This window comes from Tiliqua scincoides, chromosome 4 (assembly GCF_035046505.1).
Source record: "Tiliqua scincoides isolate rTilSci1 chromosome 4, rTilSci1.hap2, whole genome shotgun sequence".
In the NCBI taxonomy this organism is placed as follows: domain Eukaryota; kingdom Metazoa; phylum Chordata; class Lepidosauria; order Squamata; family Scincidae; genus Tiliqua; species Tiliqua scincoides.
The window spans coordinates 50,543,022-50,557,589 of record NC_089824.1 but is presented as its reverse complement, the minus strand read 5'-3'; the positions used below and the strand labels follow the sequence as shown (position 1 = coordinate 50,557,589).

Sequence of the window (14,568 nt, the reverse complement as noted above, 5' to 3'; positions counted from 1 at the left end):
CACTTTGGATAAAACCCAATGATAGATGAGCAAGAGAATGGGATGTACATAGCTACAGATCAACTTTGGTCAGAATGCCTTGGGTTACACCTTTTTAAAGCTCCACAAAAATCAGCTGAGTCTTTCCAATTATCTGTAAAAGATAATCAGAAGGAGGAATTGTTTAGTGAGCTGGCAAAATGGTAATGCACTTTCTTAAAAAGCGTAATTATGATGACAGGAGAAATGTGCTGATGATGAAATAGTCCCTGGTCAAGACCCTCTTTCTGAACAAAATATCTCAAAGAGTATGGCTTTTAAAACTATACTACAAAGAGGTTGAGAAAGTATGTTTTACTTCATAATTTGTTAATTTTTACTACAGGAATGTTTCCCATTAAGAAAATGGGAATGTTTCCCATTAAGGAAATCTATTTGCTTAAAACCTGAGGTAATCACACACACAAAATTAAATGTAGAAGTCATCCTTGTGACTTCTAAAATCCTATAACATAAATGCAAAAGAGAACAGAACTACAGTTGCAGCTAGGAGATCATTTGATCTATGGCAGTAGTAGAGTATATATATTTTGTACGATTCTGAATGCTGACACAGGAATAAAACATTACTGAATTTACAATCAGAAGGAAACAGATTTTTTTTCTTTTCAAATCCAATATCTGAAAGTCAAGTGCCCAGACAAAATTTTCTCTGGGAGTTTAATATAGGGTACAGTGTAACAAACACTTTCATCTCTCCCTGACCACCTACATGCAAATGTGCGGGTCCAAAGCAATTTCAGGGAATTTATCATCAATTCAAGCTGAAGACATACTTTGGAACTTTAGCCTTGTAATGGTCTTTCTTAGCAGACAGAAGGCACGATCTTGCAAGTACATTCACAGAATATAAACAGTCTTATACCATATCAGAAAAAAGTGTTGAAAATAATTTCCAGATCCAATTGGAGATTCAAGTATTCCATCTTTAACTTTTCTACATCCCAGGCTCAGTTGAACTTAAAGTTTCAGACAAAAATTCATAATGCATAAATGTTTAATATTGTCCTTTACAACTGTTTGGGCCTATTTGTTCCATCTTATTTTTGGAAACCTAAAACCAGATTTTTTATTTCAATTTCAGCATTCCATAAGCAGTCTTACGTATTCCAGCCTTGATTGAAAGCAGGCATTAAAAAACTGAACAGCTGGCAGAAATGTCATACTACCATAGTCAAATTATCAGAGAATGAGAAAGAACACATAGGGTAACATCCAGAGCGCAGCACTCACAAGCGTTTACCTTCTCCATCCCTCCTCCCTATGGAAATACCTGAGGTACCCCCCAAGGGTCAGGGAACCCTCAGCAGAAGCAGAGTTGCAAAGTGAGGAGGAAATATCTGGAAGCAGAGAGGATAACTCCTTGCAGAACAGCTTTGGGGGTGGTGGTGCAGCACTCATAGACTTTGTTAGGGAGTCAGGAATGGGGAAAAGTAGTTTCTGCAAGCAAACTGCTCTAAATAACAGTCCATAATCTTTAGTATATTACAGAAAAACAGTCATATATAAAATATACCTGGGTCTGGATATTGTATTTCTGGAGGTATTGGCTCCAGGGATCAGGAATCTGTTCATCTGCTCCTCTATTAGACCCTAGAGAATTTATCTTAAGTAAGTAGCATCCCTGAGTTCCATATCTCTGCTTCATTTCTTCATAGACTGAATCAGCCCTGAAAAATTATCAAACACGGCAAGAATATTTTTATATACATCACTTGACAAAAATTGTTTCAGTTTTATACCTACAGAATATGATTTAGAGTGCAATCCTAGGCTCTTATTGAGCCACCACAAGTCCCTTGCACCAACCCAGGAGTGATGCAAATATGCCATAAGGCTCCTTGTGAGTTTGCAGGCCAGCACGTGTTCTTGCACTGGCCCAGCTGAGGTCAGATTCAGCCTCAGCACTGAAACAGGCAGGTAAGTTCATGCCGGCCTCCTGCTGCAGGTGTTTGGGGAGAGCAGGGGGAGGGTGGAACAGGGATGTGCCAGGGCGGGGGGAGGGCGACTAGTCTGGTGGGCAGACTAGTAAGGGAAGGGGGGTGGGACCAGGATCTTGCACTTAGGTCGGTCCTAACCTCCATCCCAGCCCAGTCAGCCTTACACAAGCCACCCAGACTTGGGCCAATGATTTCATTGGTGCAAATCTGAGTAGCTCCACAGGGCATTACTTGGGGTAAGGCGACATAAGACCCTTATTCCAAGTTGCGCCCCAGCCCACACTTAACCTGCACTGGATCAGTGGCATCACTAGGTGGGGGAGGTCAACGCATCACCCCCATGCAGTGAGTGGTGCAACACCCTGGGTGGTGGGTGGGGCAATGTACCATCACCCCACCCCCACTGGTTTTTGGCTGTAGCTTTTGATACAACACAGATATTTCAAAGCTGTTTGTTTCATTGCATTCTGCATGAAATTACACACTGATTGATACATAACATGATGGTGTTATTCCTAACTGTGATTTTAGTCACTAGTGGTGTCTCACACACACACACACACACACACACACACACACACACACACCCGGTGTCAACTTACTAACACCTTATTGCAGCAGTTCTCAAATTTTTAGCACTGGGATGCTAAATGACAATCTGTCCAGAACCCACCAGAAGTGATGTCATGGCCAGAAGTTTCATTATCAAGATATCAAATTTGAATAAATGGGTGAGATGAGAAGATACAATAAATAGAGGAGGAGCTAATTTTGGAATATTTACACAGAAAGTGAAAAAGATAATTAAAATTACAGTAGGACTAAGGCAGTTAGCATTAAAAGTTTGGGGAAAAATGCAACCCAATTGGATGCCAAAATTTTCTAAATGGACCCCACTTGAGTTTTTAAGTGAGGAATTTAAAAACGTTGAAAAAACTTTTTGGGAGAAGTTAAAAGAAAAGGGTTATTTTAGAGTGAAGGATTTATATAATCCTCAGGGGATATTGACTCCTATACAAGAACTATTGGAGAAAGTGGGAGGAAAATACTGGTTAAGGATCTTGGCTTTATATAATATTTTAAAACAAAGATACTCCCGAGTTTTAAATGAAGAGGATACTCAATTTGAAAAAATATATAGTCTTAAAGAGAATAATAAAAAGGGTATGGCAAAACAGTTATACAATTTAATGAATAAAGATAGAGACTGTATGATTAGGTTAATACAAATAAAATGGGAAAGTGGTGGGAATGTCAGTACAGGAGACAGACAGAATAATGAAAGGATATTGGAGATTAGAATGGAAAAATTTAGAGAACTGGAGATGAAATTAATATTGAAATGGTATAGGATACCTGCCCAACTGGCTTATATGATTAAGGGAAGGAATTCAAATTGTTGGCACTGTAGGAGGGTAAAGGGTTATTATGCCCATCTTTGGTGCGAATGTTTTAAGGTAAGTGATTTTTGGCAACTGATATTTGAAAAGGTGGAGGAATTATGTAACCTTAAGCTGGAACTCTCTGGGAAAATGTTATTTATGGGAGTTTTGGGAAATAATAAAGTAAAAAAACATAATAAGGATTTATTCAAAGCTATGATTCTAGCTATCCATGCAGTTATAGCATATGGGTGGAAGCATCAAAATGGACTGTGGAAAAATGGAATTGGTATTTGTCTGAATGGATACAATCAGACATAGTATCAATACTGAAACAGGATAAGACATCGGAAGACAAGAAAACCGAGACAAAAAAGAAATGGTTGAGATATATAAGATGGGTAAGGGAAGGGGGGGCCAATACTGTTATAATGGATAAAATCCAAAAGGTGTGCTTATGGCTGCAGATATAAATACTTAATGTTAATGGTCGCTGTTCATGGGGGGAGGGAAAAAAGGGGGGGAAAGATTGTTGATGTATGAATATGTAAATATAAGTGGAATGTATATTTTAAAAATTAAACATCAATTAAATAAAAAAAGCAAAAAAAAACATTTGCCAGCTTGGAAGGAGAGACCTCCTTCGGAGTGTTTTTGGTGGGCTGCGTTCACTGGATCAGGACCTTTCATGTGTCACTGGATTCCTCTCAGCCAGCCCTTTCCAATGGACTAAGGCAATTTCACCTACTTGCGAGTAAGCGCACAATATGGCTCAGTTTCACTTTCCATAGGGCTCCATGCAGTTTGTTTTCCAGTTTTGCATAATATTTGAGAGAAAGGAGATATTTCACTCCCGTTTTTATCACTGCATTCTGCTGTAAATTCCATATCCAACGGTTTATGACATGATGCTATTAATCCTAACCACTGCAATTTTAGCATGTCATCCCCCAGTGCGTGTCACCCCCATGTGCGTACTGCACCCCCCTAGCAACACCACTGTGCTGGATACAGCGCAGGCCAGACAGCCTGCCTATTCCAGCACAGGTTAGGACTGTGCTGCTCAGTGCACAAGCACAGCACATAACAGCTTACACTTTAAAGGAAAAAGCATTTCTAGAAACTTAACTGAACAGCCATCACTACTACAAAGAGTAAACAACTGACACTTTCAGACCTGCATGGCTTTTTTAAACTAAAAACTCCAGAAAGACTCTTTGGTCTAGCAACATGCTTTAATACTATATTACAAAGGTTCCAGAATGCCCTCCAGAACACATAGAAGTTGGTATCTGAATTACCACAGACATCAGATAACCTGACACCTTCTAGGCCTGGGTAGTGCCAGATTATCAAATATGCTGGACTACTGAGGGTGGCATGGGGTCTCTCTCTCTCTCTCTCTCCTTCCCTGCTCCCGAGCCAGGAAGACTTCCAACAAGATTCCAATGCTGGATCATCAGGAGGCAGCCTATTGGCATTATACTGTATTTATCATATTTTCACATCAGTACAAGCAGCTTGAAAAAAATCTTAACTCATTTACCTTATATTAATCAACCTGAAGTAGAGTCTTAGTGCTTAATCACAGACAACTGTTTACAAGCTCCAATTTTTCAAAATTAAAAAAATCCCATTATGCTGAAGCAACTAAGGGCGCACTCCTAACTTTCCAGCACTGACATAAGGGCAATGCAGCTGTGAGGTAAGGGAACAAACATTCCCTTACTTTGAGGAGGTCTCCGTGAGTGATACCCAACTGCAGGATTCAGCACACGTCCCATTGGCACTGCTATGCCAGTGCTGGAAAGTACTGACATAAGGGGTTAGGATTGCACCCTACATGAATTAAATAGTGAGCTTTTACATACCTCTGCAACTTTTTTCTATCAAGTATTTTTAACTCCTAATTGTTCCTCCAGAATAGCTTGTGAACAGTACTGAGCTCTAAGAAGACTAGCTAATAAAAAAAATACTAACATTTCTTAACAGGAGCCAGAGAGATCTCATTCTTTGCCTTGGGATCCCTAAATCCATGATGTTCGATTTAAGTTAATCTACTTAAATAAGTCAGATTTCTCTTTCAGACTGCATATGGCAGTGCAGTTTTACATGTCTTACACTGACAGATTATATACACACACACAATACTAGAAACAAAGAGAACAGACATACAAATTCAGTTCTAGTTGGATTCTACTGAATTACCTTAAAGTATAAAGGTGCAGACAGGAGTAGCAAATTCAGAATTCATATTTCAGAAACCTCATAAGATCTCAATTAAGCAACTTTACTTACCTTTGCTCTTCTCCTGCACTCACATCATGCAACAAAACATAATATTTGAGCGTGTTTGGAATAAACCATTTTGGATAAGAATATTCGCTACTGTGTTGAATTCTATGTTGTTCTTGTGACAACTTGAGAAACTGTTCCACAGGTTCAGGCTCACTCGATGACACAACAAGCATGCCTGGATAAATGTTAAGGATGAATCACAAATATACAACTTAAAGTGCTGGTGCATCTCTTTAGCACTGTTTCAAGAGAAACTGCTTCTTTTTCAAATAGTAATGAACTTACTTCTAAGCAATAGCTAGAAACTATTATCTTGAATAACCTATCCCCAGCGTAACAGCAAGATACGCAGCAACTAACCCAAGATTTAGAAAAATTACATTTTTGTTGAATCAGTTCATGCAGCTGTCCATTTGCCTACAAGAGTTCTCTTTGTTGAGAGTATTAAAGTCTGGACAAATCCATGTACATATGCAAGCGTTTCATTATTTCAAAACAGATTACTGTACAATACTATATTCAATAACGTTCATTTAATTAATTTAAAATAATGTCTGTAAACAAGTACATAAAAGAAAATATTAACACAAATCAGTTTTGGGGAAGAGAGCTGAAAAGGACATTTTTTCTTCTAAAAAGTTGGTTTAGTTCAACAGTAGGTAGTGCCAAATCACTGCATGCTGAAGAGAAAATATAAAATTTAGGTTTGCTGAATAATCAGGGCTCTTTTCTACGTATATTCAAAGAGATATATAATAATCTGAAGAATTACAGAAACACTTTGTTTTCAATTTACATCTCAGATGAAAACTTTGGAGAACACAACTGTTTTGTTGAAAATGCCAGGTAACTGCAACATGTTGCATGACTGGCAGACTTTGCACAGAAAAGTAACATCTTGCATCTTACAGAGAAATCATATCTTTCTGTTTAGAAGGATACAGGCTACATAGTGGTTCAGGAATTCATGATCTGATGCTGGCATAGATTGAAGAAGACTCTCTCTATAAGCCTCAAACCATGGAGTAGTTGCTGAAATAAAATTGAGCAGAAATTATGGAAACCTTTAAGATATGGATAAAAGCTACACTGATTTTTTGCTGATTTAACAGCTTGCAAAAGAAATTGTTTCAAAAAACCAATTTCAACAGTAATATCTATTTCTTTTAATATTTTTGCAGTATGATTAGTTATAAATTAGTCTGAACTAGTGTTTCAAAGACTGCAATTCTCATACAATGGAAACTGCTGCAACTACAAACGGAAGATGCAAAAACAGAAAGTTTTTAATAGAATGAAGAAAAACTAGCATAATATAAAACTGTATTGGCAGCATTTTCACTCAATTCAAAACACACACCTCTAGGAATACAGATAACCATGAAGTGCTCCCAGATTCTCACATGCAATCATATGACATGAGGATGAGAATTACTTCAGATGTCATTCCAGTATTTCTCACAATATTCCACAACTGTGTACAGCTACATCAGAAAGCTACGGGATTATTTGTCAGCTCCAAACAGACCAACCTTTTACAATGGTTCAGAAATACTGACTCAGTTCAGACATTGCTTTTACTACAGAAACAAACCTTGTGCTGTGGGCTCTCTGCTCTACAGTTCTAGCAAGCATGAGGAATGCAAGCTATTACTTTTGGCTTAAAACTAAGACATACTTTTCCATTTCATAAAACCTTAAGGAACAATAGTTTATTCAAAATCAGTTAGGTAACAAAACCAAGATCTGAAACAATGTTTGATTCTCATTTAGCCCATCAACCATTGCCTTAGTTTCCAAAGTTCATATACAGTGCAAAAATTGAAAACTGATATGGTTCATATTGAAGTGAAAGTTCCTCTTTTGTGAGAGAGTGGAAAGTGACAGAGAACATGCCCAAGACTGACTGGGAAACTGGGTTCAATTTACCTCTTAACTAGCCATCTCTGTGGGGTTCAAAACGACCGTTAAGGCCAAAAAAGCCAATTCAGGTTTTTCTGCAAAACCAGAAGTGATGTTTTTATGCCATTAAAAGGCATTATGAGGGCTGGGGAAGCCACTGAGGGCATAAAAACGTCACTTCCTGTTTTACAGACATGCATGGCCTCTGCAGAACTCAGAAGAGTCTCTAGAGCAGGGGTGCTCACACTTTTTTGGCTCGAGAGCTACTTTGAAACCCAGCAAGGCCCGGAGATCTACCAGAGTTTTTTTTACAATGTTCGCGCCATCATAACATATAACATTTATGTGTACAATGTATGTTGGTGTACCTTGAGCCCCACTGAGTATAACAGGACTTACTCCTGAGTAGACATGCCTAGGATTAGGCTGTGAGGCTGCAATCCTAGCCACACTTACCTGGGAGTAAGCCCCATTGAGTACAATGGGCCTTACTCCCAGCGTTTCCTCCCAGAGGCACCTGAAGGGGGGGGTCGGCACTCCGCGATCTACTCATTTTGCCTCACGATCTACCGGTAGATCGCGATCCACCTGATTGAGCACCCCTGCTCTAGAGAGTGCGTGGGGGGCATGGATAATTGAAACCATGGATGTAGGATCTGCAGGTACAGGGACCCCCCAGTACAGGGAGTCCTCATTATCCAGGTCTCTGTTACACATTTCCCCATAGTTACATATGCAATTTATTGGGGAAAAATGGTGAGAATCCTCTAGCACAGTGGTTCTGACACATTTAGCACCAGGACCCACTTTTTAGAATGAGAATCTGTCAGGACTCACCAGAAGCGATGTCATGACTAGAAGTGACATCATCAAGCAGGAAAAATTTTTACAATCCTAGGCTGCAATCCTATCCACACTTACCCAGGAGTAAGTTCCATTTACTATCATTGTTAAAAACATATACATGGTAGCTTGTTCAAAGCATAGGTCTGTAACATTTCCCCAAATGCAGTCACATACCATAGTAACATCAAGTCTGATACATTAAAAATAAAATATTGAAATGAATGGGTACCCACCTGAAATTGGCTCGCAACCCACCTAGTGGGTCCCGACCCACAGTCTGAGAAACACCGCTCTAACAGGCTGTCCCCATGCTTCCAAAGGGGCAAACAACAACAAAAGAAGCCACTCAAGAACAGACAACCCAAGTGGCTCTGCATTGAAAACAAAGTACAGCAGAGCACCAAGATGCTGCATTCACACTCTCTGTTTCTATCTAATGGCTGTTCTGTGACATTCTTAGCTTCCTCTCAAGATTTGCTCTGTTTAGCATACAATTTAAAATGAGAGAATACACAAAGGAAGTTACTCTTGATTAATTTTTAGTCCATCCAAACAAATCAGAGATTCAGGACCTTGGGCAAGTGTTTCTACTGTAGAAGAAAGTATCAAGATTATGGAATCGAAACCTGAGAAGGGAAGAGATGGCATACGAATCCATCTCCAGTTCTGTTGCTCCTGTTCTGAGTGAATGAGTTTAAATATGCCCTATATCTGTGGATCTCAAACTGTGAGTCACAACCCAATTTTGGGTGGGTCACGCCTGCAGTGGAATCACAAGGTATTCCAGGGTGCTACCCAGAAGAAGGCTGCTGGTTAGAAATCAATGGCACATCTCATTTGGCAGACCAAGCCCCACTCACTGCCCTTCCCTCCAACCAAGAAAACCTGAAGCTGTAGCAATGGCACCCTTCACTTCCAAAGGAGCACATTTAAACACCTCTTCCTCACTGGCTGATATGCTTCTATAGTACAGAACACTCATGTTCAGAAGAGCTCATCAGTTCCTCAGATACTCCAGAAATCTGAGGAACAGGGGTGTGTGTGTTCTTCTTCCCATTGCAAAATATCTGTGGGCAAGAAGAGTTGCATTCTGCAGGAACAAGTGAAAGAGAGAGGGGCTAAATTTCACACTGACTAAATCTTTGCCTGCAGATTTCTAGTTCACAATGTCCACAAAAGCAATTCCCGGAGTTAAGTTACCTGGTAAAGCACACATTCAGCAGCTTCCCACCTGCACTGAGGCCTGGGTAACCACGACATGTGACAGTCAAGGGGAAAATTCAATGGTTTTCCACAGTCTCTTTTGAGGTTTGTCACTGAGTCCAAACATTAACGTGTGAAAGAAATTTTGGCCTCCCGCCACAGTCCTCTGTGTTTGCCACATGTCATTGACATCTGCTGAGTATTTGTAAGCAACTCAGCTATCAGTCAGACTACTTCCATCAACATGTGTAGATAAGTACCTCAATTTTATTCTTCAGAATAAAAAACAAAATGAGAACCACCACTCAAGAGGTCCAAGAGATCATTCAGACACAATCTGTGCCTGCCTTTGAACACACACAATTGCCTTCACACATTTTCTTTCCAAACTGTAAAGCAGAAGACACTCAGAACTTCACACTATATAAATTGAACATGGTTAATTACACATGTGGCTCAAACAAAAAAGCTTGGCCATTGCTTTTTCTAGGAAAAGTCACTCTGAGAAGGCAACTAACCTTTTTCCTACCCAAAACTTTACCAGTCCAGACCATCCATCCATCCCCCTCTTGCTGCTGAGCTCTGAACACATATTTGCCTCTCCAAAGATTTGGCCAGGGTAGGATGGAAGAGGAAGGAAGAGAACAGAACTGGCTTGGGGGTGGTTAACTGAAGCAGAGTAAGAGGGTGTCAGAGAAATGTCTTAGCATTCCATTTTATTCACTACTCCATTGCCCTAAATTCCTAGGAGCTTTAGTTATATGCATTAAGATATAATGCAGCAACAGGCAAGTTTTCTTCAATAACCTTTTGCAAACTCCCAAGCCCAGTAAATGGAAACAGGATTGCACAGATTCCAGTAATAGAATTTTGTCCCATAATATTAGCTTATATATCCCATGACATTGCAATGTACCTCAAATTTAGGCAACATCTATTTGCAACTATAAATTTCTAAGGCTTATTTTCCTGGCAGTAAGCATCACTGAACACTGTGGAACTTTCATTTGAGTAGACATGCAGAAAACTGTGCAGAAATTGATCTATTTTATCTTACTTACCTTAGGCTGTAGGCTACATTAAGATAATATATGTGAAATACATGGTGCACTCAAAGAGTGCTATATAAATAATAATACTTTGACATTGTTCTAATTCAAGTACTAATTGCTGCACAGATGGTAAGGAGGGAAATATACCCAAATGGTTTAGTCATTCTTTCTGGAGTATAGAACAAGAAGTTACACAACAATCCATCTCAGGTTCCCTGTATAAATTTTCTATCAACTCCTCTCAATTAAACAGTTATATACAGAAGTTGTTTCTCACATATGAACATTATCACTAAAACAAGATTGTTTCGGTTTGGTTTGAAATATGTTATATTCTTATTAGGTATAAGACCCAGAAATCAGCAGCAACACAATCGGGATGATTGTGCTGCTGCCTAGAAGGGGAAGGTTTTTCCTATTTACCTGGGGGTCACGACGGCTCTCCGGAGGGTCCAGGGAGCCTGTGACCCCCTCTGCAGTGCTCCCCAAGGCTCCAAAGTTCTGAGAAAAAGAAAAAACCCACTTCCAGTTTCGTGACAAAAACAGGAAGTTGGTTTTTAAAAAAAATTTTTACAGCCTCAGCAAGGGCTGCAAAGGGGGTTATAGGCTCCCTGAATCCTCCAGAGAGCCATAGTGACCTCCAGGTAAGTTGGAAAAACCCTCCCCTCCCTTTGTCCTGGTCATGTTGCTGCTCCTTTCCTTTTATCCTTACAGGGTTCCCAAAGTCCAAAAAGGACTCGGAAAGCAATGTTCTAATGCTCTCTTAAGGAAAAGTAATAACCCAAAGTGTGTGCATGTGGACACCTTCTAATAAGCTTTCCCCATCGTCTTCTCCCCACAAGTATGCAATTCCTATTTTGAATCTATCCTTTGCTCAAGAATCACATATATATGACAAGACAGCGCTGAAGAGTCACAAACTATGCAGAAATAACACATATTCACATATTGAAAATCATTTTACAATTCCCAGCTTAAGAATCCAAACAGTGTTCAGCTCACACACAATGGATAAGTAGATTAGCAGGGCAGACAAGAGATGATAGAGACCACAACACTTTTAGAAAACACTTTTCTAAAAGCAACATTTTTAGAAAGGCCAACTAATCAGTTCCACAGCACAAGAGAATAGGAAGTGCCTAGTCTCCAGAGATTCACAGGAAAACCAAATTGGATTAGTCTTCAAGACAAAGCCTGGTTCAGAAACCCTTAGTGTTCTCACTTCAGCAAATGCAATTTATGTCTCAGTCTGGGCTATTTGTTGAAAATGAAAAGGGGGCCTTTTCAAAACTCAAAAGTTTTCACAGGAGCAGAAATCAATTAAAATCAAAGTAGTGAGGAGGCTCACTATCAACTTCATGTTTGGTAGCCAGTCTTCAGACTTGGTTCCAGACTTGGCTGGCAGCTTAAATGAAAGGGAACAGGGACTTCTGCAGACAGTCAATTGTAGTGCCCACACAAGTCCTTCATTGCTGGCTAAGGAATAGATTGCAGGGAGAAAATGGTATTTGTCCAACAGTGACGGCACAGGTGCTATCCATTAGCTCCTGTAATAACTGTGTAACTCAGCAATTCCCAAACTTACCATAATCATTAGTTATTTGATTTTTCTCTGTAAACCGCTTTGTGAACTTTTAGTTGAAAATTAACAACATTATTATTAACAGTATTTATATACCGCTTTCCAAAAGCGGTATATAAGTACTGTTGTTATTATTATTATTAATAACAACAACAACAGCACCCTTCTTCCACAGCACCCTCTTCCTCCAGTTCACCCAGGTACCATCATCTTGGATCTCACACAATCCAAGATGGTGGTATCCGAGAGAGCCAGAAGAAGAGGCTGCTGGGGACATTCCATGTGAGCTGTGAGCTCACCATACTGTCCTAAGGCACTGCGGGCACAATTTGGGAACCTTTTGACACATTGCAATGACTCTTAGTAGGGAAAACCATTAAATCTTTCCAATAAAAAAATTTGGTCACTTGTGCTAGCAAAATATAATACACGGAAAAGAAAAATGCTCTGTTTATGAAAGCCAACTGGATTTCACTAACAAATTAGCAACAGTGCATCTGCATGCTACAAATTGTATGCCTCTAAAAATGAATATAATCCTAGTGACTAACCACACAACTAACAACAAGACTTTACGTATCATCCCAACATCACAATTTTTCTTACAGTATTTACACAGAAGTTACTTAAAACCATAAAAAGGGGGAAAGTGTTCCTAGAAAAGGAAAAAACACAATATGAAATTCAGCATGCTCAAAGAGATTGCCTCTTAAGAACAGAGAATTATTTCCTCTGCACTTTGACCCCAGTAATGGTCATAAATAGTTTCACAAATAGCATCAGAAAAGAAATACAAACAAAAGATGGGAATCACACAGCCATCACCAATACTTATTTCAGAGGAAAATTCTATTCCAAGCAAGTGCTACACTGTAGTAGGGTAGTAAGGAAAGATTGATGGGTTACATAAAAAGGGAACAGTAAGAGGGCAATTTAAGAGACCCACACCAACCACACAAAAAAATACCTGAATAAAACGTGGATGTGTTCAGTCCCATCAGTGTGTCTTTCCAACTACTGTACCAAGGAACACTAGCTTTAACTGAGCGATCTGACAGAGAAAACATGGAATTATTAAACTAAGCAGGTAGTTTACATATATTGCATCTTCTTTCAGGTTTAGGTAGCCTGCCTCAGGAGATGAGTATTTAAATACTCGTCTCCAATATGTCTATAGCACAAGCTCACATTGACCTCTCCAGATATTTAACACTCTCAAAACCAACCATGAAAAATACCAAGCATATCCTTTAGCAATGTTTTGTAATAAGTACAGTCCATCTTGCCCATTTTTGTCAAAACAATTTTTAAAGCTCCTCAAACAGCAGACTACTTGACAGATTTAGCACACATTCCATATTTTTAACACTTACTGCAGGCAGCAGTCATTTCATCAGCTTCCCAAAAGTATACAGAGGCAGAAATTCTGTCATTCTTCAGGTTTAAGACAACAAAACAGCAAAGTGGATATAAAACAAATAAAAAAAGCAAAAGATATCCAAATAACACTTTCAAGAAGATTTATGACCACTGAAATAATCACACACCCACATATGAGATTTTTTTAAAAATCCAGATTGGGTTCAACAGATTGGGTTTCATGATAGTTGTAGACCATCAATTCAATTCAGTTTTTAAGAGCACCTGAGCTCACTGAAAGGACTGCCAAATCTATATTAACAATCATTAAAAAATGCATCTTAGACAACTGCTTTTCCTTTATCTGGTATGATCACTAAAATGGAACAAAGAATAAGAGAACAAGTTTACATTATTCTAGAATTAGGCTTCCGTAAACTGTTCTAATACAAAACAACTTCTTACCCAACTAACTATAGCAACACTTTCCCAAATGTAAAAAATGAAACATGTTGACTAGTACAGTAGAAGCATTTCCACCAAATACGTTGATCTCAAATACACCTTACTTCCACAGCAAGTTTTAAATTCAAATAAATTACATCTAATGCCATATCTAATGATTATAATACGTTACAATTGTATAGTAAGATTTTGTTCTTGGAAGACGCAGGCTTTTAAATCCCAGCTCAGCTATGGGTGATCTGAGGCAAGTCTCAGCTTAATCTGTTGTGGGCATAATGCCATGTACACATAATGCCATGTACACCACTTCAATTCAGAACAGTAGGATACAACTGTAATGAACATTCCAATTTTTTTACATCACAGTTCAAAGAGGACCTTTATGAGGGCACCACTACTGCCTCTCCTCATGCCAAAGTGAAGTATGGTTATGTTCCAACCAAATTACATCTAACAATTGGAAAAGAATACTCTTAAATTTATTCCACTGGAATTAATGC

The 14,568-nt window shown here is 39.0% G+C and overlaps 1 protein-coding gene across 5 annotated transcripts in view; it reads right to left on the bottom strand.

Annotated features, from left to right (window-relative positions):
* The window catches only part of TRAPPC8 (trafficking protein particle complex subunit 8), an 83,019-nt gene that overhangs the window by 59,841 nt on the left and 8,610 nt on the right, over nt 1–14,568 (bottom strand). For 3 of the 5 annotated variants that reach the window (XM_066625361.1, XM_066625362.1, XM_066625363.1), the window contains 3 exons: nt 6,602–6,691; nt 5,660–5,834; nt 1,556–1,709 (listed from right to left, as the gene is read on the bottom strand). In XM_066625361.1, coding sequence (XP_066481458.1) covers nt 1,556–1,709; nt 5,660–5,834; nt 6,602–6,691 — 419 coding nt within the window. Of the gene's footprint in view, nt 1–1,555; nt 1,710–5,659; nt 5,835–6,601; nt 6,692–13,211; nt 13,296–14,568 lie in introns of all 5 variants that reach the window. The other 2 variants (XM_066625358.1, XM_066625359.1) reach the window with 1 other exon arrangement.